The sequence below is a fragment of the Puntigrus tetrazona genome, chromosome 7, assembly GCF_018831695.1.
Source record: "Puntigrus tetrazona isolate hp1 chromosome 7, ASM1883169v1, whole genome shotgun sequence".
NCBI lineage: Eukaryota > Metazoa > Chordata > Actinopteri > Cypriniformes > Cyprinidae > Puntigrus > Puntigrus tetrazona.
In genome coordinates this window covers 30,097,656-30,125,273 of record NC_056705.1, presented here as the reverse complement: position 1 = coordinate 30,125,273, position 27,618 = coordinate 30,097,656, and the positions used below count along the sequence as shown (strand labels likewise).

The following is a 27,618-nucleotide window of genomic DNA, read 5'->3' as shown; positions in this document are numbered from 1 at the left end:
TTGAAGTACCTTATATTCATACAATGTGATATAAATATTATCAAAGTAATACAATTTCAACATTACTTTGATACCATGGTGCTAGCACAATACTTTGTACTAGTTAAAAGGCTATTCTCCCAAATACTGATCTTGTATTGGTCTCAAACTATCATGCTTAGAAGTGATTTCTGTGTGAAGCTCATGGCTACGTTAAAGGAACCGCAATTAGCGATTAGCTGCATAGATGATTATTATTATTACAGCACACACCCAATGTAACACATCTTTGTTGAATTAATTTATTTTCATGCCAAGTCTTTTATTTGCGCAGCTTGTAGACAGCAAGATCCATTCTGAGCTGAACCACTTGGGTGTGTTAGCATAGCTCTTCACCACAACAGCCTGCTAATACGCTAAATCTAAACAGAGCCAGTCATCTGTCGACCCAATGTTTCTATTCATCTCAACTCTTGAAAGGCTCGATTCTGATTTCCTTCATGGTCACATGTGGTTTGGCTCAAATTAGCACAATATGACATTACTTCAAATGTTATATACTGCGGTTTTTATAGTGAGATTTAAGGGCAAAATAAATTAGCATGTTTTAAAACTTTAGCTTAAGGGGTTATGACATTATTATTTTTATTACATTTATTATTTTTAATACCTATGTTCTCTGAGGTAAACATATACCTTTGCAAAAATGATTCTTTTTTTGCCCTCTGCTTGATCAGTTTACAGTCCATCCGAGGTTTATGCAGATGAAAATATGCTTCTTAAACTGTACTTGATGTGTTTACTCTCTGAATTGTCCTGTTGTTAGTAGCTCTAGTGCATGGAATACGTTATTGATCATAATGGGTTCTGTTTGCATTGGATGTGTGACACTTAAGTTGTAGACAACAATAACCGACTGCAGAGCTGCAGGTTTTTAGGCTATAAAACATGTTGGATATTTGGTACGAAGACCGCTCACGTATCAAAAGACCAAGGAAATTTTAATTTCTCATGTCATGACCCGTTTAAATCGAATGGGACCTCGACGAAAAAATGCAGGATGTGCTGCAAGCGGCTTTTCAGACAGCCTGCACATCTGCAGCATGACTCGCTTTCCATTTATAGAAACATTTTCCCAAGCCCCTCATCTCAGAAAACACAAATTGCAGGTTACTCTCGAAAAATTACAGCAGACGGGTGGCAGCCGTCTTGCATCTTAGCCAAGTCAATTTGTTTTTTTTCAAATTACATTTAATAGAAAGATGATTAGGTTTCTATCCGTACGATCAATTGTTGTACATTTTGAATCAGAAACCTAGCTTCTTCCGAATCTCTTTAGTATAATCAGTTTATTTAAGCAGGGTGCCAGCAGCACCAAGGTAATGGTTTTGATTTCCAGGGAAAGTAAGAACAGTTAAAATGATACTTTTGAATACAGCGTGTCCCTGATGACGTACGGTGTATTAGTATATGAATTTATTATTAAAGCTGCAGCAGTTGATAGTGTCCGATATTCCTAAGTGTTTTTTCATTGAAATAAGTGCATCATTTGTGTACTACTACAAAATTGCATACAGTTGTGCATACGTAATAAGGATATATTAGAGATTTAAGGATAATGGCATTGAGTTTTTTAGTTTTTTTTGAAAGCGTAGATCTGTGGAGCTGTGTGTCATGTCTGGATGTTGTCATCCACAGGTCCTGTCCAGACAGTGAGGACTGGACAAAAAGCTTTGTGTACTGGAAAGTTCTGACGGTATTCTGGATTTGACTTTCCAACCCAAACGACTGCTCCGTTAAAACTCAGCATTTATCATCCACCAAACTATGATCCTTTTCTGAGAAAGTTTTATTTCATAGGTCCAACGTTCATAGATCCAGCTGAAGAGAACCAGAAATTATAGGGGCGTATTTGAAGACACCGTAATTAAGACATGTACTATACTGTAGACATTTTAGACAAACAGGAACACGAGCATATACAGACTGATAAACAGATTACATGAACGTCGCACTCTGATATCTGTATATAAAGAGCACACAACATTTGATCGGACAAAATGACCATAAAAATGCAGTTCATCATGACAGTCATTCTGCACAAATTATATAAAATATATTAAAAAAAAAAACCTTGCACAGCAATTGATTCTTGCCACTGGTGCCACAATGAAGTTTCAGCAATGAATGTTGACACATTTCTTGTGAAATTTTAAATCTTAATGAAATTTGCTCAGCATATCATTGTGAATTCATTGTTGATTGGCTATAAAATATCACCAGTTTTGTCTTCTCCTACAAAATACAGTACTGCAAGTTTTCATATGAAGAAAATCATTCCCGGCTTCAAACCTGCTTCAAAGAGAGTGTGCTGCTATGAAATGCCTTTCATATAAAATCTCTCAGGCAGACCTGACCCAAGATTGCAAAAGCTCAAGGTTAGATTCCTCTCAGTAGAAGGATCCCTTTGGCCATGACAGCGCGTGACTGATATGATGAAACCAATGTCTTCAGGTAAAGTCCGATGGTTCACATTTCACACAGATGATGAGATCACTGCATGATGACGTCAGGCTCGATGTTGAAGAGCAGGTCGTCGTTGCCTCTGCGCACCTCCAGCAGCAGAGTCGTGTCCTGGTTGAGCGCTTCCTTCAGGTCACTGGTGTTCATCAGGGGCTCTCCGTTTAACTTGACGATGATGTCACCGTCTCTGATGCCCCCTCTGAAACACATTTGGACGACGCATAGAGCTAATTTTAAAATAAAACCTGACGTGGGATCAGGACACTGTGTATTTGTATAAATGTTATAACAGAATTATTCAATATACCATTTTTCTTTTGTCAAAATGTACAAATGGGCTTTCTCATTATATACAAAGTATCTATAACCTCAATCAATTTTCTTTTTGAGGCAACATATGGAAAAAAGTAGCGTAATACTGGGAGTAATAATTGACAAGATTATTGAAAAGAAGGTCTTACAGATTTGGATTGAGCGTAAGTAATTAATGACAATTTTCATTTTTGGGTGAACTATCCCTTTAAGTCTTCATTCCAGTATGTAGTAAGAAAACTCATTTGTCACATGTTATTACATCGGTAGGGCTGTTTATTTTTAATTGTATTTCATTTGAATGTAATGTCTCACAACAATTGCATTTATAAAGAATTGAGGAATCTAAATTTTGCATAAAACGGTAAAATTTGATACGAAAACAGCTAAGAGAAAAAACTAATCCGACTTGCAATACCAATACACTTGATTAACCTTGCTCTGTGAAGGAACAAAAATCATATCAATAGTGGCTTTTGTGCAATAATGTGTTATTGCATTGAAAAATATGAGACGAATGGTAAATGAATCGCGTTGTAGTTACATGTTTAGGTTGACTAGTTCCATGTTAATAAATCTAAACTGTTATCTTGAATCAGTCAGACATGTTGAAAAAAGACCAAGATTTTTTTGTCATATCTCCCAGATCTAAACGGATACAAATCTGTCATTTCATAGTTAATTGTGATCTTCAACATGTTGTTATCCACTCAGTTCAGACAAGAGATAAACTACTTGGCTTGGAGTTCTGAAACACAACCACAACAGAAAGACCATAGAGCATCTGGTTTGGCTCATGCTTACTTCTGAGCAGGGGAGTGAGGAACCACCTCGTGGACGTAGATCCCGCTGCTGACATCGGGAAAATCAGGATTCTGCTGCCTCAGCTCTTCCACCAGTCTGGAGGACACAGACAGAACGCATCACACACACACACACACACACACACACACACACACTGACTAAACAGCACCGCTGTGTTCATTTACACGTCTGAGCATCGATCAGTGAAGGACACTCACGTTTCTGTGATGGTGAGCATTCGGATTCCAATGAAACGCTTCTTCACTGATCTTGGCTCTGAAAACAATACATCTCAAAAAATAAATCATGTTTGATATGAGATGATTCATACTCTGACCTCCCTGCAAAAATTGCCTCAAGTACCTTTGTTCTGCTTTCCCAATGAATCATTCAAGAAGCGAGTAATTCTGTCTGAAGGAATGGCAAAGGAGATTCCAGCAGCTACTTTCAGGGTGTTGATTCCGATCACCTCCCCATCCTTATAGAAGACAATTCAGCATCAGTATGCTTTTCATTGTATTGTTCCAATGTGTCATTCTTTCCTTCTCTTATGAAACAAAAGGTGACTTTATGAAAAGCTGACTGAAATGTAATATTCAAATTACATGGAAAAGAGTGGACAGTTTTCAGAAATTCACCTTTCGTGTCACAGAGATTTGTGAAAACTACGATTTGTGTAAATTATGAGAGAAATTTCATTTTTGGTTTTATTTTGGTCTCATTATGAAATAATTACCAAATTAACGAGCGGTCCACCTGAGTTCCCGTACTGAGAAAAGAGAAAGAAAAATAATAATGTTAATTGTCGGTTCTCAAACTATTTTACACATGCGTTATCTAGGATTAAATTCATGCTGAAACTACTGAACGTAAACGTGGAAGCACTGAACAAAAACATAAACCCAACACTTTAAACAAGTACAAATCTAAGACTTCAAACAAACAGCTTCCACTCGAAAACCAATCATCAGAATTACAATGTTGTCAATTATGTTAATTATCTATGCACCATTAGCACTTTTACATACCTTACTTTGTACCAAAAGTACTGAAAATACATTTTCAAGCAATATAAATTCAAAAAGACTGGATTGGTAATTTTTTTTTTTTTTTTTTTTTACCAAGGACTAGCTAATCATGCAGGGACAACAACCCAAGGCTTTGTAAAAAGCTGATAAAATATCTTGCCCCTTCTTCTCTCTCTCTCAAAATGAAATGAACAATGTGCAAAGGTGTTGCTAAAAAGCTCCAGGATAAGAAGCTTAAACGTTTGGAGGCGGAGGCCACCAAGTGTGCAAAAAATGATTGATGTTTTTACTGTATGGGCTGCTGCAGTAGTCTCCACCTCATTCATTGAGGTAGAGCAGTGCCAACATTCATGCAGCAGCATAAACCGGTAAAAAATCAGGCAAGGAGCCAGTGTCAGTGATGAAGACCAAACACACAGGCGTGAGGATGAGGAGAACAGGCTTGTTACATCAGTAAGGAGTAGCTTCATGATAACAGGGACTCACAGGGAGTGAAGAAGGAGGAAACCTATCCTAATGTGAGTGCGCCATAAGGGCGATGACTGTTGATGAAATTTCATCAGTGTAATTGCTCAGCTCAACAGAAGCTATGTGGCATTGTTTGTTTAGGCCAGGGGTCACCAGACATGGTCCTGGAGGGCTGGTGTCCTGCAGAGTTTAGGTCCAGGTTAATCAAACAACCCAAAGCAGCTAATCAAGGTCTCACTAGGTATACTTGAAACTTTCAGGGAGATGTGTTGAGGCGAGTTAGAGCTAAACTCCGCAGGACTCCGGCCCTCCAGGATCAAGTTCAGCGACCCCTGGTTAGTTCAAACAGTCATAACTTTGATGGGTCTACTACAACACATTAATTAGCTAATATTTTTGTCAGCAGTGCTTTGTCAAAGCTCATGTCGCCCTCATATGACTCTGGTGATCATCAATTACAAGCCTTTGTCGGATAAATACAACAGTGGCCAAAATTTTTAGAACTCCTGACCTTTTTTGTCTCCAAAACCTGATTTAATTTCAGAGATTTTTAAAACCAGAATTGCAAATAAAAATTACAAATAACTGAATAAAATTCTAAAGTCTGAAAATTGAAATGAACAAAATAAGATAAGGCTTTGGCTTTTTCGTTTTAAAACAAAGTTGATATTTTTGTTCCCTAACTAAATAGTTATGCTCAGTTCATATGCGTTACTTCAGAGATAAATTTCGGAGGTTGCCTGGATTTCTTATGCAACAGCGGTTCGACTCATAACATGTGTTGTTCTGGTTGTTCAGAGTCTTACGTTGATGATGGCGTCAGTCTGGATGTAGTCCATGTCTGAGTCACGGAGACCCAGTTCTTTCCCATCTCTCTGAGCGGTGCTGACTATTCCTGTCGTCACTGTGTTCTGCAGGGCAAACGGGCTGCCGATAGCAACCACAAACTCACCCGGCCGCAGGTCCGCCGAGTGACCCAGCAGTAAAACAGGCAACTTTTTCTGACAAAGGGGTCAAAGGAAGCAGTCGAGTAAACACGTTTTAAGGTTTGTCTTATAAAGACGGGTCAATGGTGCAATGAGCAGTTTTTTTTTCTCTCACCTGCGTGTTGATTTTGATGGTGGCGATGTCAGACTTCTTGTCGATGTCTTTGATAGTGGCCTCGTACACGTCTCCACCGCGCATCTGGACTTTGAGCCGCTGATGACCGGAAACAGGTGTGGTGCTGGACACCACGTGAGCATTAGTCACGATCAGTCCGGTCTCTGACATTACAAAACCAGAACCACTTGACAGGGGAACCGTCCGGCCAAAGAGGGGGTGGCTGTAGGGGGCAAAAATATAAAGTTCTCGTTATTTATCCTATATAAAACATTTGTTTACCCAGTTTCACCATGCCACACTCACTGACATCATTCACAAACGACTAGCCTTGGCAAAAGCAGTTGTGCATGTGTTCAGCTAATTTACAGACAGCAGAGACCCTCACACAGCTGTGTTTGCCGAGCACCTTCCTCACTTCCCCACAGTTTTAAAGCGCCGAACAGACGGCTGCCACACCATGAAAGTGTTTGCAAGTGTTTGGGCTTACTTCAAGAACAGCTCGATGTGCACCACAGCAGGGGCGATCTTCTCCACCACGTCAGCAATGAAGTTGAATTTGTACCTTGGGCTGCTGGGGTGTGTAGGACCTATACTAGCAGAAAGAATTACTCATGTTAATAATTCCAACGTATGACATGATCAAAAACCAGCTACATACGCCGCTACTGTCTTTTCTAGCTCAAGGGGGCATGTTAAAGTTTTAGTACAGTGCTTTCCAGCAGATTCAGATGGTATGCAATGATGATAGCTGGAGAAAGGCTTTTCACGCACAGGAAATGTTCCTCTATAAATGGGTCTAAAATCACTAGGTGGCTTTTATCCTTGTGCATGCTTGACTCGCGCTGGGTATGCAGCATGTGCGTGGAAGAGAATGATGAAAGTGTGTTCAGTGTGTAAAGTACTAGTAATTAGGGCATGTCAGGGTGGTTTTTCCCTTGACTGCCGTTTCCTGTGACCCTGCTGGCACAGCCATCGTTCCTTTGTGTGCACACCCTGGTCGTCCTACTAACCTCGAACCCGAAGTCATTAAAGACTCACATCGTTATTACATTGTGCAGACTCTGCAATGATCTCTGGCTCTGTTAATGGTTTTGTTTTGACCGTGTCATAAGTAAGAGATAGGTTGCAGTCTGTTTAGAGGTTAGATGCAAAATGTCCTTAATAAAATTGTATTAAATAGTAAATAGCTTATATAAATAAATATGTAAGCCAAATAGCATCTATATATATTCTAAAGCTTTATTCCTGGCTTTCTGGATGAACATATTTAAGCTTTGTAATTTGGAAGCTGCGAGAAACCAAAATAAGCATGCAGCGAATTACACTCGACTGTTAATCATTAATCAAATGCAACACCCCATATAAAAGCACATTCCAGTCGAGCTGCATCACGGAGCCGTGACCTCTCAGATTTCACGGCTGCCAAGTAAGTCGACCTCCAATGACAATGTGCGCTAATTCATGCAATCACATATAATATTGAGAAATGCCACTCGACCCAATGTCGGCCGGGCATGAACCAAAGATGAATGTCCAATAGAAATATGTTCTAAATAGTTTCCTGGTTCATTTTTTCCAGTCTGGAGTGGTAAAGAGAGACGAGACATCAGAAGGGCAGCTGATCACACAATCTGGTGGAAAGATGATGGCCAGCATCTGTTTCTAAGGCACTGGGTTTGTTTCGTACAGTGATTGCAAAGGTTAGGGTTTTATTTTGAGGTTTTTGACTCTGTGGCTTAAATTGTATAGAATGATAGACTGTAATTCGTGTGACATTTAATGCTTTAATGATTTGCTGCTCTCCGAATAGCCGTGGGCTTTTCTGTGGGTTCTTTTGCTTACAGTTTTTCTGCTTGCCTCGCTACCGGGTTGTGCACCAAATATATACATCAGTGTGGCCAGTGGCACTGCAGGGGCCAACAGTAACCAACGGGTGGATGATTGCTACCAGACGGACGTCTTTATAACTGCTGACTCATTATCTATATTTCCATTTGCCTATATCACATATGAAAATAATTATAGTAAGTGCATTCTCCTATATTGATATTTATTGGCACAGGAAGTTACGTTTTTTGTTCTCTCTTACTCATTGGATGGAAACGTAGCTGTTTTTTAACAGACCTAAATATTTGACCTAATAGCCCATTCTCTTGATCATTTCCCCCCATCAATAGCCTTTTAGTTTAATTCTAGGTCGCCTCACACCGATAGCCCGTCTCCAGAGAGGTGGTACTGTTTCCAATAGGTGCCTCCTCCCTTTTCCTGTCACCACCGAAAGAACTGTTTTCTGCTGATCTGAAAGCAGTTTGATATTTCCTTCAAAAACGATGAAAGATAGGGTGTCGGTAATGAGGTCTTGTCCAAAATCAGAGCAAAAGGGCGAGCTCCACTGAGAACCCCACAGGAAATCATGCCCGGTCTGCAGAGCACAAAGCAGCCCTATTTTCCAAACGTCTCTTCAGCAGCGTTAGCACGTAAAGTTTGAGGTCACGACCCCATTTTTGCTCTTGGTTATCGGTGGAGTTATGCTATGCGATGGTCGCCAGAAGAGCTCAAGGATGTTATCTTCGAAACGCAGAATGACAGTGTGAGTGTGTGTGTGTGAGTGAGTGTGTGTGTGTGTGTGTGTGTGTGTGTGTGTGTGTGTGTGTGTGTGAGTGTGAGTTAGTGTGTGTGTGAGTGTGTGTGTGTGAACTGGACTTTACTTTAGGGCCAAAATTGTGCCCAGAAATGACGTAAACTATAGTATTAAATGAAATCTGAACTGAAATAAGCTGCATAATAAAACTATTGTCATTTGAATGAACACTGAAAAGGTCTGAGCAGAGTTAAGACACTATTTACTATTATACCTCAATTGAATATGATTTATAAATAACATTGACACCTTTATTGAATAACAGTGAATCAGCGATGAATCAGGATTGAATCTTTTGATGAACTTGACACCATTAACACTGTCACAGTAGATTATTACACCTTTGAAGGCAGATCTGTATTCATTTATTATTGTATAGCACAAACAATACTGTCATGATAGCCTGTTTCTGTGTTTGATTTTTGATATGCAAAGTCGTTGCTCTCGCTATACACGAATCACTTACCTTGATTGCTCTCGCAGGGTCCTTTGTGCTGGTTGGTGACCGCGGGCAGACCCTGCTGCAGCGCTTTCCTGCTCACGGCCTTCAGCTGGCAGATGTTACCGTACGTGTTCCCGTCGCTGCCGCACACTTTACTGCTGTACCTGCACTGACACACGCCCTTCGACAGCCTCTTTCCAGACGGGTGCTTGCACTCCAGGCCGTCCCCGCAGGGCAGATCGTCCTTGCGTCCGCACGCCTCTCCCTCTCCCTGCGCGCACACCAGGCAGCAGTTACAGCGGTCGGGCACGTAGCCGCTGGGGCAGCTCGGGCTCGGGCACTTACTCACGTCGCAGCGCTCCGGACACTTCAGTTTGGTGTCCGCGAGAGCAGCTTTGACGATAATAAAAACCACGGAGACCAACAGAGCGACCTGCATTTTTGTTGCTGTTTGTTTTAAAATGCAAAAGCGAATCGAAACGGTTCTCGGGTGGTCAGTGTCCTCTGGAGATCACCATTACGCATCCGATTCCCGATGCAAAAGCCTGTTTCGGATGCGTGCGCTCCCGCAGGATCGGTTGGAAGACTTTAAGACCAACCCGGGAAGAGGAATGTTATTAAAACATGTATGTGAAGAGTCTAGATGCTCGGTCTTCTTGCATCTGCTGACCATCTCAACATCCTCGAGTGAAGTCTGCTTTTCTCTTCTCTCTAGAGGAGGCGGGGAATTTCGTTTAGCCCAAAAAGCTGTAGTATTCAGTAGTGATGGGAAGTTCGACTCGTTTCCGCGAATCAGTTCGAACACTTCAGAGAACCGAATCAAAAATCCGATTCAGCTATTACTTAACGCCGCTTTAGTTTTAATAAGCAATGGCGTTGGTTGTAATTTAATGCGTTTGGTCAGTTTCTGCCATGATTCGGCTCATGAAAACAACTTTAAGCAACCTAATCATTAGAAATGTGCAAATGCAAATACATTTAAACGCATAAAATAAAAAAGAAATTACATTAAGATATATTTTAGTTTCCCAAACGCTTGTCAGTACGTTCTGAAGCATACTTTAAACCTGTTTCACTATGAAACAAGAAATAATTATGGAATTGCTCATGTTTAAGTGGGACAAAACAGTTTTGTTCATTTGCATTTAATATAAATTGAAATTATAATACATTTGAATTGAATTGAATTGCAATTACCATGCATTACCATTACCTGAAAGCATATGCTAGTGTACATCTTTCACATGAAACTGTAAGGATCTGGAGCAAAATAAACATTCACAAATATTCAGATATAATTATTTCAAATGTAATTATTCCTGTAGCCTAGGTCTGATATTATTATTATGAGTCATAATAAACTGCTTGGATGCCAACAGAATTATTGTTAGGGTGAAACCCAAAAGAGTAGAACTGATTGTAGAATTGTATGACCTTGACTTTACGTGCATAAAGGTTTGAATTTTTAAAAAATGACTTAGATTCATCCTGTAAGCAATTACATATTACATCCACTTTTTATTGGTGACCAAGGGATGTTTTTAGCCGAGGCACTGGACCCTGCTATGCCGGTGGATTTGTTTTCCCTGGGAGGGCTTGGACCAAGTCGTGTGTTTCACCAGGCACAATGTTTATTTAAAACTATAACTCCTGTCATTCTCTGCACTTAAACAGAACAGCCCTTGTTGAGGTAAGATGTGTTCACTGACATCACTCGCATGTGTCAAATCAAGGTAATGAGATTTTACAGAACGGAAAACCAAAAACAACAAATTCTACAATTTTACATGACTATTATTTTCCACAAGAAAGAAAGTTGTATCAGTGTTTTTGGTTACTTCCAACATTGGGTATTAAGCCAAATGGACAGTGCCTGAAAGTTGTATTGTTTACACTCCAGTAAACACCCGCCGGACCAATCGACATGCGTCATGAGTCAGACATCCCGTAAATCAACTAATACACAGAACATCCAGCGAATAAAAGTAAACATGGGAAATTCACACACGGGTCGGATCAGAAGCGCGCATGGAAGTTTCGTATCCCATTACGGCCCGGCTCTATCTTGTTGCCCCAGTTATTTTGTTTTTGTACTGGGCTGTGGTGCTGAAGCTGTAGTCTGGTGCCAGGTTGATACGGCGAATGTGGAGATCGTTAGCAAAAACTCTCGCTCGCTGGTAGAAAAACAGCGAGAGTTCGCGGTCCATGAGACAGTTGTGATAGATGGTGGCCAACTGAGTGCACAGCTCTAGCTGAGACCTCTTGTTGCCCAGATCCATAGCAGCAGCCAGAGCCAAGTGATAATAGCCAGCGGCATCGAATGGGTCCTTGATCAGAGAAGACTTACAATATTAGAAACCATTGTTTTCTTAAGAGAGTAAAATATTAGACCTATTCTTTTCCTTTGAGAGATTAAAATATTACTCTTACAATTATGTTAAGAGATTTAAGTATTAATTGCCATTGAGTTTAGTGCTGTGTGCTTTTCGTTTTGATTATCAACAATGCCAAGTTATTAAAACACCTCTAATTGGCATATATATATATATATATATATATATATATATATATATATATATATATATATATATAACAACCATCTGCATCTGTATCAAGAACCATTAATCTTTTGTCAACATAAGATCAACTTGTACACATTTTCCACCAAAATAAAAGCTATATAGTTTTGAAAGCAACATAACATTTGACAGCAAAAAGCTAAGACATTATTAAATATTTATATGAATTTTTGTATTGAAATGTAATTTAACCTTTCTGTAAATTATTACAGAAATTTTTAATAATTGTAATATTACCAAATATTAGGTATTTTTGTGTTGGAATACAACAGAATTATTAATAACTATTAATATATTTCTTCAGTAATTTATTAATGTATTATTTTTATTTTATATAATATACAAAACAATAATAAAATAATATTTTTAATAATACTAAGTATTATTAGTACTATTGTACAGTCATACTAAACAAGGAAAAACGAGTTTTTCTTCTTCTTTTTTGTTAGATTATTGCATGTTTTTCACGCTTTATTTTCATTCCAAAAATAACTAAGCTTCTTTTCTGAGGTGTGAAGAAATAAAATGACCTGAGTATGTATTTATACTGCCACCTGCTGGTCAATATACAATCTGTAGGGTTTTTTTCTTTTTGGTCAATTTTCATTTCACTTTGGATCCCAACAGCTATAAGTAAGCTATCCATACACTGATTTCCCATTCTACTGCAGTCTCACGATATTGATCTCTGCTTGTTTTATCATTGTTTCGTGATGTAACCAGTGGCTCACCTTCACATCATAGAAGACGATGTCTCCAAGCGTTTTGTAAACCCTGACGTAGTACAGGGCTTCCTCGTCGTACTGCAGGGGTGAGGGGCACAGGGACAGGGCTTTCAAAAAGTGGTGCTCTGCCATTTCAAACTGACCCAGACAATGATACAGTGTGGCGAGTCGATGGAAGGCCACCCGCTCATTTAACCCGTCAGCTGTTGAGAAAAGACGAAGGGGAAGCCCGTTATCGGTCTTTAAAGGTTTTTGGCTGTGTACCGTCATGACTTTACCATGTGTGCTTTATACTAAAAATCTGGCAGAAAGCCACAATCTGTGAAGGATCATAAATCGGTATAATACGATGAACAACTTGGATTTAGAAAAGTCGGTTTTGAGGGGAAAACGTTGCCAGGCTGGTACGAACGTGCAAAATCGAACTTATGAAACTGCGGGGTACTTGAGTGTGTTCGAGTGAAACCTACCCAGACTCAAGCTAATGTCTAGTGCAGTTTGAGCGTACTCGATGGCCTCTGAACACTGTCCCAGCTGCAGCAGGAGCTCTGAAAGTTTATTACACAGTCTGAGCTGAGAGCGCACGCTGCTCGTCTTCACCGCGATGGGAAGGGCTCGGTCCTGACGAACACACAGACAAACTGCAGGATGACGATCGCAATCGCTGCTTTCTGATACAAATATTGTAATGAAGGAAATAACAGGGGCCTGACGGTTCGTCGACAACGTGTGCGTGACCTACGTGTGCGTGACCTACCCTGTAAAAGCAGATGGCTTTCTCCCTGTCCTGTGAACTGTTGAAGAACACATCTCCAGCTGCCTCCAACATCTCCAGGGTGAAGAGCGTGTCTCCTGTGCTCAAAGCCATGTCCTGGGCTACCTGTTGCATGGAAAACAGGAATCTAATTCATGCTTACTTAAACACATGCGCTCACACACACTCACACACCCTTATTACTGCTAATTTTAACATTTAAGTCATCAAATTTATGAAAAAAATAGAAGTGTGGGAATTAAGTAGTGGCTAAAAATGTACGAATTAACGTAATTCCTATTATAAAATTTACTGAGGGAGTTGGTAGTGTGTTCTGCACTTAGACAAATTAGGTATAATAATTTTTACAATTTAGTCATGCTTAATAGCGGGACCCCCTGCCTATGGTTCCAGGAACAGAAACTGCTAAACGCAAAGACGAAGGCAGTTTTCACCTGCACGTAGAGGTCCACTAGCTCTGTCTGTTGCAGGATATGGTAAATCTTTCCAGCCTTTAACCAGGCATGAGCCTCCTTGCGTTTTCTGCCCAAGTCGATGAAGATGGCCAGGCTTCGTTTGGTGTAATCTAAAGCAGCTCTATTGGCTCTGTGAGACGAAACGATCGACTTTAGTAAGGCTGTCTGGAGTCTTTTTGCAACAGCTTTGGGCTAAACCGCTATGTCCTTCTGGTTACGTGGATTCACCCATAATATAAAATGTCATCATTTTATGAAAATGTCATCATCCCAAACCTATATTGTAACATTTTTCAAAATGTTTAATTTATGTTCAAAAGAAGAAATAAAGCCAATAAAATGACAACAATGGAGTGAGGTAGGGTGAGTACATGAACTATATGAAGGTTAGTAATAAATAACAGAATTTCTGGGTAAACCATCACTAAATCTTAAAATAACAAGTTCTCACTTCTCGGTAGCCAGGTTCAGGTACAGCTGGCTGATCTTCTCCAGTATCTCTCCCTCTGAGCTCTTGTCTCCTATCCGCTGAAGAAGGTTCAGCTGGTGCTCGTTGTAGATGATACACTGGGCTTCATCCGGACACACCTCCTCATAAAGCTCACACAGGTGACGTGTGGCCTGCAGCTGGCCTGTTGTCATACAAAAAATATGACAGGTGAGTCTGGTGATCATCAAACCTGATAACAGACCATCCCAGGGTCTGAATTTATCCACAGAGAACTGGACTGGATGTGGACTTTTCTTTCATCAAACTGTTCTATATACTGATACTTGCACTAAAACAATTATGATAAACTTACTATCAATGTGATTGATAAATATGGCACTCAGTAAGGCCCATTCGTAGTATATCTTGCCACTCTCATGGTTTCCTCGGGAAACGAAGTGTTTCCCCAACTCCAGAAGCACTAAAATAAAACTGAGTTCATGCTCTTCGTCCTCGAGCTCGGAGAACAGCTCCACTGACTGAGTGAGGTATTCCTCTGCCAGTCGTTTCGCCTTGATTTGCAAACACATGAATCCAAAGTTGGCCAGTGCTATGGCCCAGTTGCGTCTATCCTCAAACTCCTCGCATATCTCAATTGCAGCCCGGTAGCTCTCAGCGGCCTGTCGGATGTCCGCTGAATGTCTGTATGAAATGGCCCGCATGTTGTAAACCACTCCTTCCAGCTGAGTAGTACAGTGCTCGGGAAGCGATGACAGCACGACGTCTAGCACTTCCAGGGCTGTGCCGGGTTGCTGGTCGCAGATGTACAGCCACGCCAACCACAGGAGAGCAGCTGTAGTGTCTGACTGGCCAACACTGGACATGCCGCCGTGGTCGAGGACAGTGGACATGTAGCGAACAGCTCTGTCAGGCATGCTGTGGATGTGGAAAAGCCAGGACAAACACAGAGCGTGGATATGACCCAGCACAGGCTCCTTACTGGAGGGCCCTAAAGCAGTGGCACGGGTCAGGTATGGAGCCACTTGTGTTGGGATGGCCACTCCATACAGCTCTGATGCATTTTCCAACAATAGAGAGATACTACAAAGACAGTGTGACGCAGTGGCTCCTACCTGTGAAAGAGAACGGATAAATACATGTCAATTTATATAATTAATTTGAACATTTTTAGGTAATTTTTAAATTCAGTTAATTAACTAATATATTAGTAAGTGTATTAACTATTACATTTATTGTTTAATTATTTTTTATAATGATAATTTTTTAATGTATAAATGCATTCATCTTAATTTATATTATTTGCTTCATCAATTAAATGTGTTTTAATAATTAATAATTATATGACATGTAATTATATCTATCTATATATATATATATATATATATATATATATATATATATATATATATATATATATATATATATATATCATGTGTCAAATGATTGTGATTAATCGCATTAAAAATGTTTTTGTTTAATATATGTGTGTGTACTTTGTACATTATGTGAATATATATACAAACACACAAATGTATACATTTAAGAAAACAATTATGTTTATATAGTAAATATATTTATATAAAATATAAAAGATTATAAATGTACATATTTTCAGTACATATACTGTGTTTTAGCATAAATAATAATAATTTTAATTTAATTACAATTTATTTTATCTTTTATATATTTAAGTATGTACAAGTCCGAATAAGTTGTTTGAATTTTTACATAGATATTGTGTTACACTGAATGTCGATTGCCAAAATGCCAAATTTCGACATTTTATTCTTCAAAAACCTATCTAAGACCTTAAAAGTAGACACTTTACTTACATTTAATATGGACATAAAACTTACATTTTCTTTGGACATAAAATCAGTTTTGTAAAATTCTTTTGATGCAGACATCTTGACTAAATATACACTGTACAATATTTAGGATGCGATTAATCATTTAACAGTGCTAATATATATACAGTGGTAGCCAAATTATTTTAACTGACCAATTATTTAAAAAATGGTGAGTCATTTCTATCTTTTGCTGTAGTGTGTCAATAGGAAATATCAGTTTACATTTCCAAACATTTATTTAGTCATTAATTGTAAAAATGTTTGTTTGCAAAAGGAGTCTAACAACAGTCACTTGTCAACAGACAATAACTGACTTAACCCTCTCCTTATTTGGAAGCCATACTTGTGATCTTCACAATCAAAAGTGACTGGACACCTACAGTGTTATTAAATATTATTATTACAGTCAAAACTGAACACAGAGAAAGCATTTTGTTAGACAAAATTTCTATAAAAAGTAACAAAAATGAACAGGAATCTTTTATCAGAGCTTCATCCTTCAGGGTCTGATCTAATTTTAACCTCTTATTTCAGTATTGAGTTGTTATGGCTATATGCTTATAACCGCACCAGTTCATTTGAAAGTGTATATTTCTATATGTGTGTGTGTGTGGATGTGTTGGTTTTGCACCCTTGATGTTTTAGTTTTACCCCATCATTAAAGTGTGCTTTTTTCTGCATTGCGGCAGATCTGTAGTTTGCACGAATTCAGCTGATTTTTGTGTTTTTGTCAACTTCCCATTAATTTCTGAAACGATTCACCTGAAGCGATGCTCGCTTTGCACAGCTTTCAGCCAAGCGTGGCTGTCTCTGGTCACTGTAGAGTCTTGCTAACACCAGGAAAACTTGGCTCAATGTCTCGTCACATGCCTCGGGAACTTCATCAACAAGGATCCAAAGCCTTTCAATGAATGGGATTGCACTGGCGCCGTCTTTAAGCTTCAGGTGGAGCTTCGCCAGGAGGAAGCAGGCCCGTGCCTCAGCAGGCTGATTCTTAGCCAGCACAGCTTTTTTTAGTACATATTTTAATACCTCAGGATCCTCACAGCCAAACAAACAATCCGGGACAGCCATCAACAAAGCGGACCAGCGCTCCGAAAAACTGAAACATTTTTCATGGTTCTTCTGTGTCAGGTAGATGATTGCCAGGTTGGAGTAAATGGCAGAGAGCAGAAACATGTCTGTGAAACAGTCCCTGGGTACATTCAAGGCTTCCTCGAAATAAACCCGAGCTTGAGAGAACTTTGACCTTCCTGCACAAAGCTGTCCAAGAAGAAAACAAATTCGGCTCTGAGCCCACGAGGCACGCTTCTTTCGCGCCAGTTCTCGGACAGCGCCTAAATACGCCACTATCTCCTCTTCATCAGAGTGACCCTCGAAATGTGACATGAGGAATTCTGGGTAAGCCCTGTACAGAAGCAGGAACTCCGGCTGGAGGTCACGGCTGCTCAAGAATGAAAGAAGCTCGTGATGTTCATCTGCACCGGTGCTGTCCTGCTCAAAGCGCACAGAGAAACGAGGGGTTTCCCGAGACGACTCTGTATCTTCAGCTTCTTTCTTCATCTGCTGCGTGATGCTGACTGAAGAAACATCATTTCTTTGAGACTCATCTGTCTCGCTCAAAATGTGCTGGGCTTTCGCTTTCAGGTTGTTTAATTCTGTCTGATGAGTCTTGTCTGGAGACAAAGAGTAAAAATATAAATAAATGTGTTTAAAGAAGAACATTATTTTAATTAGCCGGCGAAACACATCGATCTAGACATTAGTTGATTAAATGCAAAAAAGGGTCTTTGCACATAAATTTCACGAGACAGAAAGACAGATAGATAGATAGATAGATACAGATAGATACAGACAGAAAGACAGATGGATAGATAGATAGATAGATAGATAGATAGATAGATAGATAGATAGATAGATAGATAGATAGATAGATGGATAGATAGGCCGATAGATAGATAGATAGATAGATAGATAGATAGATAGATAGATAGATAGATAGATATATTTACTCACTTTGAACTGAACCTGGAATTTCTTTCACCAAATCTGTGGTATGTAAAACAAATAAAACAACAGTTTTTTAAATGAAACAATAAAGATTTTTAAAAAACGTAAATACAAATATGTTATCAAGTCATGTTTCACGTGATGTCGGGTAACGTCCGTGCGCTTTAGCGCCTCAAGTGGCCGAATCATGTAAATCACGTCAGGTGCTAGAACTATTGATTGCGCGGCAGAACACGAGCAGTAACGTCTTATCTTTGTAAGTCCAGAACTGTTGTTTCCCTGTGCTGCCTGCTTCGTAATAAGCGTTTAAATCCGCTGGACAGTGACTAAGAAAGATGCCGAAGAAAGGCAGCGACTCGACGCCGGGTTTAACAGCTCCACGATGGGAAGAAGTTCAAGGTAAAAAGCGGACAGCGCTGACGATGGCGCGCCAGTAACATTAGCACTATGACATCTGTTTATATTATTCCACACTTGTTTTCGTTATTACGGTTTTCGCAGATTTCTGCAACCCTGACAAACTGTTGTTGTGCCCATATGACCCTCATCATCTGATCCGGGCCTGTCGGTTCCCATACCATCTCATCAAATGCAGGAAGGTGCGTGTACAGAAGCATCCACAACAAAAACTGTACTTTTTCTTCATTTTTTCATCCCTGCGCTGTTCTGTTATGAGCTATTATCCGTTCTCAATCGGTAAACATTCAATGTGGCCACACCATTACTTAGAATTATTTAACATTTTTATAGTAACTTAATAAACACGAAAAAACAAAAGAGTCAAGATGTAACTTTAGGCTTACAAAATATACTGTGAACGGTCCACTTGAGTGAAAAATAGGCAAATCTGTAATTTGACTTACTAGCATTTCAGTGATACAACAGCAGTTTAATATTTACATTTAATAAAAGTAATAGTGAATTCAGTCTAATGGGATTGGTTTTCACACACCAGTATGCAACAACAAAGCAGCTATGATGAAATAGAATTGAAGTCCTGAGATTAAACATTTATTAAATACAGTGGTTGGTTAAAATTATTAAAGCACTAGTATTTTCACCAGCTAATATAGTTATTTATATCTTTTGCTGTAGGAAATATCAGTTTACATTTCCAAACATTAATTTTGCAATTAATGATTCAGAAGAAAAAAAAGTCAACAGCCAGTGCTCCACACAGAGATCTTATGTCATCATCATCCAGTCTGTCTAGAATTACATGAAGAAACCGAACAAACTGAGACAGACTAGATCCAGAAGAACTGGTAATGTCTCCAAGATGCTCCAAGAGACCTGCCTGAAAAGCTACGCCTAGGGCCGGTCACACCAATGTTTGTTTATTTAGTTAATAGAAGTTATTTTTGATGGCGTCCTCATTTTAAAGCATTTTTACACAAGTGCCTAAAACATTTAACAGTACTGCAGCTTTGCAGGTAGGTTTCTTGAAGCATCTTGGATTCAGTGCAAGCTGATGTTCTATCAGTCGGCTGTTGATTGGATGGAGGCAGAATGTTAGTTTGCATTTGATTATGAGAAATGGGTATAGTTTAAATAATTAGTCCAGCATACAGTATGTATCCAAAAAAAAAGGAACATGTAAGAATGTAAAAGAAAGAAGGCTGCCATTTCAAATAACATTAGGTCAAAAAAAAAAAAAAAACTAAATTAAACTAAACATTTGCGTAGATGAATTCTATAACATGAATTTACGAAACAGACTGTCTGAATTGTCATGGCATTACCAAGTTAATGATTTAATATCAATGTTCCGTTTCGGCAAAGTTTTTCGTTGGGTCTTAGTACATGATATAACAATAGAATAGTCAAGTTTTAAATAGGGAAAAATATGGTCATTTTTGAGAGTGATGCTAACGGTCTAATGAGATCCAATGATCTATGCTAAGCTACAGCTAAAAGTGCTACCGCCAGACCTGGAAATCAGCTGAATGTCTTCCAAAACGGTAAAACTCAACTGTTTAAGGGCAGTTGGAAAATGAGCCTATTTACAAAAAACGTGGGGTATTTGACCACTGATAAATATCTGGTCTAAATGCCATTTGTAGAATCATCCTGAATTGATTGGCGAGTTATGGACTTGTCCGTTCAATGCACGCCACTTGATGAAGAAACACGAGCTGTCCCATCACATCTCGACCTGTGTGGACAAGTGCTCTGTTAATGTTACCTGCGGTAAGCTCCGTTTAACCCCTGAACCTTCATCATGTCCGATTACTGCAGACACACTCCGTTCATAAAGCATACTTAATGTTCAATGGCAGTGGCCAGTGACAAGACTGATGGCAAGTTTCAAATCCCGGTGAGCACCTGGACTGCGCCTGTTTGTGATGAAGATTGGGATGAAGGTAACACTTAGATCTGTATCCTAAGTTAACGGCGAGCTATTATACCCCAACCATGTGATTTTTGAACTCGTACATGAGCACAATATGGGCTTTTTAACATTGGATTGTGTCTGTGCCTTACAGAGGTGGACAAGCATGTAACGTCAGTGCCATCTTTTGTCGTGGATGCGTCCAAACCTCTCAGGTCGGTATAGAGCTATGTTCGCAACGACATTACGGAATGTGCATTTTCATTTTGTAATGGATACTTTGATCAGATCAGGTTAATCTTCACTTAATCATGACGGCACGTCTCTCTTTGTATTAGGGAAAACCCCAGCACTTCCAGCAATGTGATTGCCGGTCTCCGAGCACCACGGGTTCTTCCCTGGATGAGCAGCTGTACAGGTTTTTTTTAGGGTTTTTTTGTGTGTCAACCTTGTCAAGAGTATTCCTGTACAGTGTTGGTTCTTGTATACGTCACTAGTTCTTGCAGTGACAAATTAGTTTCCTCATCTTCAGTTTAGTTTCCCAAAGGTGGAGCAGCAAAGAGGGTTTAGGTTCTTAGCTGTGTTTACACCGCACAAAAGAAAAGCTTATGACCAGGATATACAGAATACAAGACTTTAATTCATGTGTTTTTGCTTTGTGCCTGTAATTCTACCTCTGTGGTCTGTTAGGGACGCCTCTTTTCGGTAAAAAAAAAGTTTTTTCTTAAGACAGATGCTGTTCGTAGCACAGATACTGTTGTGAAGGCAAATAAAACATCATTTATAAATGCTAAAATGTTACGGTTCAACTCTCTGTGAGCCTTACCGAGTTTGTAGTTCGTGGCAACATCAGACTGGCATGTTTTCTTCAATAAAGCAATAGTTTCTTCTTTAATTTTGTCCTGATCTAAGGTAGCAATTTGTCTGTCCTCGTCTTTCAAGAATATGTCAGATGATCTAATGGAAGCACAGGATAAAGGTATAAAGTACTGTGCATGAAATTGTGAAAATTGTGTCATTCATGACAAACCACACAACAGAAATATTACTTGAAGTATTCATAAAATGACAAGAGCACTTACTCACAAAATGAACTCGTCGTTTTGACCAGGTTGGTTTTGACAAGTCCGATATCCCCAGTTCTCTCCAATTTTCCCATAAACCAATCAAAACCAGCCACCAGTAGGCCTAGGATGATGATTCGTTCACCAGCCTGGAAACTCAGTTCATCTGGTCCACCGGCATCATGCTCTTCTGTGGCCTCACAGACCCCGACTGCTGTGAGAGATATTGGTGCAATGTGCTAGAATTAAAACTGTGATTATGACAATGCCACATTGTTCCATTGTTTTATTTTGGTTTTTATTTTTAGTTCCTAAAAATATATACATCTCAAGAGTTAATTCATACTTTATGCGCAGGTTGTACCTATCTCCTCTCTTCACTTACCCTCGATCATTTTCAAATGACTTTTTTTTAAACTTTTTATTTATCAAAGAATCTGATTTCAAAAACAAAATGCAGCACAATCATTTCAACTACATTAAAGATACCAACAATACTTCAGCACCAAATCAGTGATTACAGTGGTTACTGGAGTAAATTCAGCTTTGTCTTCACAGGAATGAATTACATTTTAAAACATATTAAAACATTTTAAATATTTCACATTATTACCGTTTTTACTATATTTTTGATCAAATAAATGCATCCCTGGTGAGCCTAAGAGACCTTTTTCAAAAGCATTTACTAAATCTTACCAACTGTAGAACACAAAACAGGATACATAAAATAAAATACAATAATTTAAATATTTTCTCACCAATCTGGAAGGGAAGGTCGCTTGTGTCCTTACCACCACCCACTAATATACTCTCTGGGCAGGACTTTAGAAACCACCTTGGAAAGTTAAAACAGTGCCATTGTTCTGTTGATTTTACGTCAATAAGTTAATATGAAATTCAGAAGGTGACACGTACTCATGAAAGGGGATGACCGGCTCCAGAGCCGGTTTTGGTTTGGTTCCTCTAGCTCCATCTGCAAGTGACAGCACTGTCCAACCCGATCCTAGGAATGGAGGCTCAAACAAAGCGATATCCCCCTTCTCCAGATAAAGGTCGCTACCTGACGTAGAGCTATCAAACATCTGATTTGCTGTGCAGCATCCAAAGAAAGACCCTAAAATGTGAACAGTACCGTTTTATTACAAGTAGCGGGGATGTTCACGCATATGTGTGCCAGTATATGCCAAATATAAAGTATATAGTGTGCATAAACACTGTTTATTTACCTTCTTGCATTAGAAAGCCTCTATACATCAGATTTAGTGTCTCCTCTTTGATTGAGATCTCAATTCCCGAATGCTGATCAAGGGAGATTAACCAGAACTCCTGGTTCATCAGAAGGTTTTCCATACACTGACCCAAGAAGCCTGGTGGAAATGACACATTTGGTAATTAAGTCTTATAAGATATCATCTTTTAATATAGGCCTACACTACTGATTACTGTTCTAATATGCTGATTTGATGCTCAATTGCTTTTGGTGCACTAAGCCAATATTGGTTCTTATCATCAATGTTGGATTCTTTGATGAACACTTCAAAATAGAACAGTATTTTTATGAAATAGAAATCCTCTTCAACATATTAATTTAAGGCATCTTTAAAGCTGAAAAGTAAACATTTTCCCCTTTTTCTCTTACTCAAATCTATCTTACCCTAAACATTTTAATGCATCATGTAATGTATTTATTTCACAAAATAATGAAGCATATAAAAAAATCTACTTTTTATAATAGATGATGTTTCATGAGAACCAAATCATCATTTTGGATTTCTTATGATCATGGGATTCATTTAATCATAATCATTTCACAATATAACCGTTTTTACTGTATTTTGAATCAAATGCAGTTTTGTTGAGCACTAAAGAAACTTTCTGACTTTTGGTAGCACACCCGTACTTACAGTACTTGGCATTATTAATAAATTCATATAACATTATATCTGTGGCACTAAAATAAGAACAGACCCATTTTGTGGTATGTGCTGAACTTCCATATTTCTTCGAGTGTTTTAAAGGTGATAAATATAGTCTTTTCCTCACTGTTGATGGACACAAAATGAGCAGACAGCTCCTGCAAGACGGAGAAGTGAGTATGTTAAATGTTTAAATTGGTTTTGAATATTTTATGACGTCTGAACAGAAGTGACCATACAGAGATTAAGGTCACGACCCCTGAGAGGTCGGCTTCCAGCACACAAAGCTTCCTGCAAAGCACTTCCTGTGTGCCCTCATCGGCAGGAAGTCGATCCGGACCCTCCACCATAGCCAGCTGCATAGCCAATACTGCAACAGGAAACGGCGTATACAGTTAACATTATATCCACCACTGCATCAATCGCTAACAGATGAGCCTACGCATGGAAAATATTCCAGTCGGCTCGAGTAAATGTGTAAGGAAAGTGAATTAGTGATCGGTTACTATAAGGTGACATAATAAACCAAACCTTTATACTGCTGTAAATTCCAGGTCTAGTTCTACTACTCAAATATATTCTAAAACATTCATCTCAGGAGCAATATCCATGGTTCAGATGTTGTGTTTTACCATACTCATGTGATGTTTCATTGCTGTGTTTAACAGAAAGGGTTAATAAATGACAGTCAATGGGCTTCGTAAAGTCCAATGTATGATCGCTAAAAGTTACTTTTATAAAAAAATGTGTCACCAAAGCGGGTCAGAGTTCAATTTAAGGCATAGTTCTGTCAAATACTCATCCTTTCCTTCTACGGTGGAACATAAAAAGAGATATTTTGAGAAATCTCTCAGGAGCACTTCGGTGGAGGTCTACGGTTACCAAAACAGTTTGGTTACAAACATTTACAATATCTTTATTTGTGTTTCATTAAGGTTTGAAAAATATCAAAAGGGTGAATAAATTAACTTGTCTCAGAGTACGCTAGCCAAGAACCGCCAGTTTTCTACAGTAATTTTTATTACGTGATTAAGAAAATGTAGGACATTAAGCAGGATTTCTTCACATCAGTCATTAAGTGGAATTAAGTATTTTATGGAGAGCTGGACTCACCTGTTGGTATATTATCATCAGGAGGTCCTGAAGTACATTTGATGCTTCCTCTTGAGGTCTTAAAGTCTGAAAAGAAAAAGACACGCTCCCTGAAACTTAATTTCTGTAATGCCGTTTTTTTCACTTTACTATAATTGTGTTGTAAGTTGAGGAATTTTACATTAGTCTTGTAAAAATACTGTAGTCAACTACACAAAAAAATGATGAGGTAAATGTTTGCAATCAATTTATTTAAAAAAAAAATTGAAAGATTGTAAACAACCACTTACCAAATTCAATCGATCTATTTCTTTCAGTGTAACAGGATGGAAATGAAACCCTGTTAATCATTATGTAGTGTATACCGGTAGCTTAACTTACAGTATACCGACATTTTAAATGTTTTAGAGACATGCCAGTTAATACCACGAAACATAACTGAATCCATCACTAATATTGACGTTTGTGCTTTTGTAATACCACCAAAATGGTGATGTCACTTCCAGGAGGATGATGTCATTGTTAGTTTAAGGGATTTTACTAAAGCATAACAGGATGGAAACTGAAGGACACTGAAAAGGTAAATAAAATGATTTCCAACGCATTAATGTCAGTGAGATCCAAAACAACAGCTAGGATTTTAGAAGTCAACGGTCAGCACTTGTAGAGCAACATCTCCTCAAACCAAAGCGCTACAGTTATTCAGAATTATCCGATATATTCGCTTTATTGAGAAACTGGGCTAAAAGTAAATATTATTTTCATAGGCCTGTTTATAAATCGTGCAGTGCAATATGTATGACCAAATGGTTCAAACCGTGAGATTAACATGAACGCATAACACATATGTTAGGAAACACTTTATTCCTCTCGATTGCCTACCTCTAGATGAAGACTCCATCATCTTATCGAATTCATTGCGCGTGGACTCAGCGGACGGTTCTCGGCGCATCTCCCGAATTCCGTCCGGACCGGACTCCAAGCCGTTCCCGGTTTTGGACGAGTTTCTACGAACCGCGGCGGACATCCCGACAGAGCTCCGCGAGGAGAGGCGAGTGGTGAGGTCGATCACGCGCTCATCGCGCGACACCTCGGAAAAGCGCGCAGGTGACGGAACTGATCTTAAGACTTTAATAGTGAAGGGGAAGAGAAAACGAAGGTCCAGCTACTTCGTCCAATCCTGCAGGAGGCGCGTGGTGTATGATTTTGGCATCAGTAAGCAGTTTTGTTTTTTTAAAGTTAATAATCAGACGGTGTGAGTGAAGAAGTGTTGCTGGTGGTCTGTATTATGAGTGTAAACTTAGTAGGTGTGTCTCTGTGTATTTGGGTGATCTCAGAAAAACTTCAGAGGAAGAGTGTCAGCATTTCCCTTTCCTCTCTGGTTGCCTAAAGAAAAGCGTTTTAAGAGTTTATGGGTACAATTTTTATTGCGGGGGTAAACGTACCCTAGTTGGCTTCAATACAGTTATACATTAAAAGGAAAAAAATTAAAATTAACACCCCTTTCTTAAATTAAGTTTTTTGTAAAGGTTCATTCTTTTTATAACACACAATATCGGTGCTTTCAGAGATTTTCTAGCATAATGCATATATTAAACAATAACATGTGATGCTTATTATTAACTTAGCCGTGCGAACGTTATAAAAAGTACTGTAACTATATTTTAACATTTGTTTGTAAACATATTTACATTTCAACCTGAATAAATGTGGAGAAGCACTTTCCTGATGCTCAAACTTAGAGCATGGCTACACTACTTCAAACTGATAAAGTTTCTTCAGATAAAAGGGTTTGCTAAATGTAAAATGTTGAGAAAATGACATTAAATATGTTCACAGCAAAACAGCAAAGTAATTTACAGCCATGTTCATGATCATAAATGAGGATATGTCACAATATCATATAGATTAACCAATATTTCCATTAAAAAGATTATCATAGGTTAAATTGATAAAAGCAATTAATGTCAAATGCTGTAAAAAAGACATCTCCAAAAACAAGCCTCTGGTTCTCCTGGCAACCAACTGATAACACTGGTCCTCAACAAAGGACCTCTTGTCTAATTAATTTACAGGAAAACCTTGAATGGGCACACACATCCTTCAGGTCACATATATTTTGTTATTGTTCTTGTGTAAGTCTCTTTGTATTATGTTTAATGCATGTTTATTACAAATCACTAGTTAATTTCACGTGATCTAACTGAGAGTGTATATTACATGTTAATGTATTTGCTAAATATTAGGGTTCGAAGAATCTTTACTAGTTGTCTATTAATCTCCAATCCAATGCATAAGCAAATTAGCATGCTTAGAGACAAAGAGTCATAAAACTCTCCCCCCAAAAGTTCAAGATATCATTGGCTCTTTGACCCACAAGAGGTGTGTCGCGCCCCAGTCTTCTTTTCTTTTTGGTCTCTTCCACGTCTCACGACTTCTTGTCCTCTGAAAGCGGGACCCCCGCCCAAGCTGCTGTTCTGTGGGACGCTGAGAAGATGTGAATTTGAGTACCTCTGCAACCCTTAAGTTTGTGCCAGGCCTTGCCGCCTTGACTTTCTTTTAACCAGCAGATCACTTAGCTCTTTTCATATTTTACCTGGGAAGAAACCCTCAATCATCACGAGTCAGGACATCTTTGGAGTTCATCACTCTTCACACCAGAGGAACGTGAGTGCAAGTCTAAAACCCTGGAACCATCAAGACATTCATCCAAGACCGCATCTGAACCCTCACCAAGGAGGCAACGCAAGTATCATACGTTTAGCTAAGCTAAACAGGTTTAGTGTTTAGTGTAAATGGCACTGATGGTTTACAGGTGGTTAACTTTTCATAGTTTTGTTCTCTGGTTTGCTATCAAGCCTTTGCACTTTCCCCCTGTATGAATGCATTTATGCTTGTGTGTTCAGTCAAGTTAATGCTAATAAAACTTTTGTGCTCAAACTACATGAGTTTCTGGTTCTGCCTTGCAAATGAATGTCTCTTTACGATTTAGATCCTTGCTACGTGCTCCGATGCATTGACACTGTAAGAAGGTCTTTTCTGCGACTATGAAAATATCCTTTCCTTGG

General features: G+C 38.9%; 3 protein-coding genes across 5 annotated transcripts; 1 reads left to right on the top strand and 2 right to left on the bottom strand.

The window, feature by feature from the left end:
* Nucleotides 1-1,805: 1,805 nt before the first annotated feature.
* On the bottom strand, nucleotides 1,806-10,067 carry htra3b (HtrA serine peptidase 3b). 2 transcript variants are annotated; one of them, XM_043245783.1, is made up of 9 exons: nucleotides 9,326-10,066; nucleotides 6,706-6,805; nucleotides 6,216-6,438; nucleotides 5,921-6,115; nucleotides 4,355-4,387; nucleotides 3,982-4,096; nucleotides 3,837-3,894; nucleotides 3,619-3,714; nucleotides 1,806-2,701 (listed from the first exon to the last, which is right to left on the bottom strand). In XM_043245783.1, exons 1-9 carry the CDS (start codon nucleotides 9,738-9,740, stop codon nucleotides 2,533-2,535), a joined length of 1,404 nt encoding a protein of 467 aa, XP_043101718.1. In that variant the 5' UTR covers nucleotides 9,741-10,066; the 3' UTR covers nucleotides 1,806-2,532. The 2 variants fall into 2 exon arrangements, 1 of the variants encoding a protein (XP_043101718.1); XR_006251475.1 differs by lacking the exon at nucleotides 3,837-3,894 and having other exon boundaries at nucleotides 2,564-2,701; nucleotides 9,326-10,067.
* Nucleotides 10,068-10,437: 370 nt separating this feature from the next.
* On the bottom strand, nucleotides 10,438-27,359 carry LOC122348017 (SH3 domain and tetratricopeptide repeat-containing protein 1). 2 transcript variants are annotated; one of them, XM_043243252.1, is made up of 18 exons: nucleotides 25,433-27,359; nucleotides 24,572-24,637; nucleotides 23,698-23,828; nucleotides 23,511-23,616; nucleotides 22,769-22,909; nucleotides 22,458-22,656; nucleotides 22,301-22,377; nucleotides 21,561-21,756; nucleotides 21,305-21,435; nucleotides 18,153-18,185; nucleotides 16,899-17,812; nucleotides 14,639-15,398; nucleotides 14,287-14,467; nucleotides 13,815-13,965; nucleotides 13,363-13,485; nucleotides 13,076-13,226; nucleotides 12,612-12,808; nucleotides 10,438-11,628 (listed from the first exon to the last, which is right to left on the bottom strand). In XM_043243252.1, exons 1-18 carry the CDS (start codon nucleotides 25,575-25,577, stop codon nucleotides 11,362-11,364), a joined length of 3,969 nt encoding a protein of 1,322 aa, XP_043099187.1. In that variant the 5' UTR covers nucleotides 25,578-27,359; the 3' UTR covers nucleotides 10,438-11,361. The 2 variants fall into 2 exon arrangements, with proteins under 2 accessions (XP_043099187.1, XP_043099188.1); XM_043243253.1 differs by having other exon boundaries at nucleotides 21,561-21,753.
* Nucleotides 18,273-21,169, top strand: LOC122348018 (gametocyte-specific factor 1). The gene is made up of 6 exons (XM_043243254.1): nucleotides 18,273-18,545; nucleotides 18,648-18,745; nucleotides 20,210-20,336; nucleotides 20,426-20,509; nucleotides 20,633-20,693; nucleotides 20,817-21,169. The coding sequence occupies exons 1-6, from the start codon at nucleotides 18,482-18,484 to the stop codon at nucleotides 20,905-20,907; spliced, it is 525 nt and encodes a 174-aa protein (XP_043099189.1). The 5' UTR covers nucleotides 18,273-18,481; the 3' UTR covers nucleotides 20,908-21,169.
* Nucleotides 27,360-27,618: the final 259 nt, after the last annotated feature.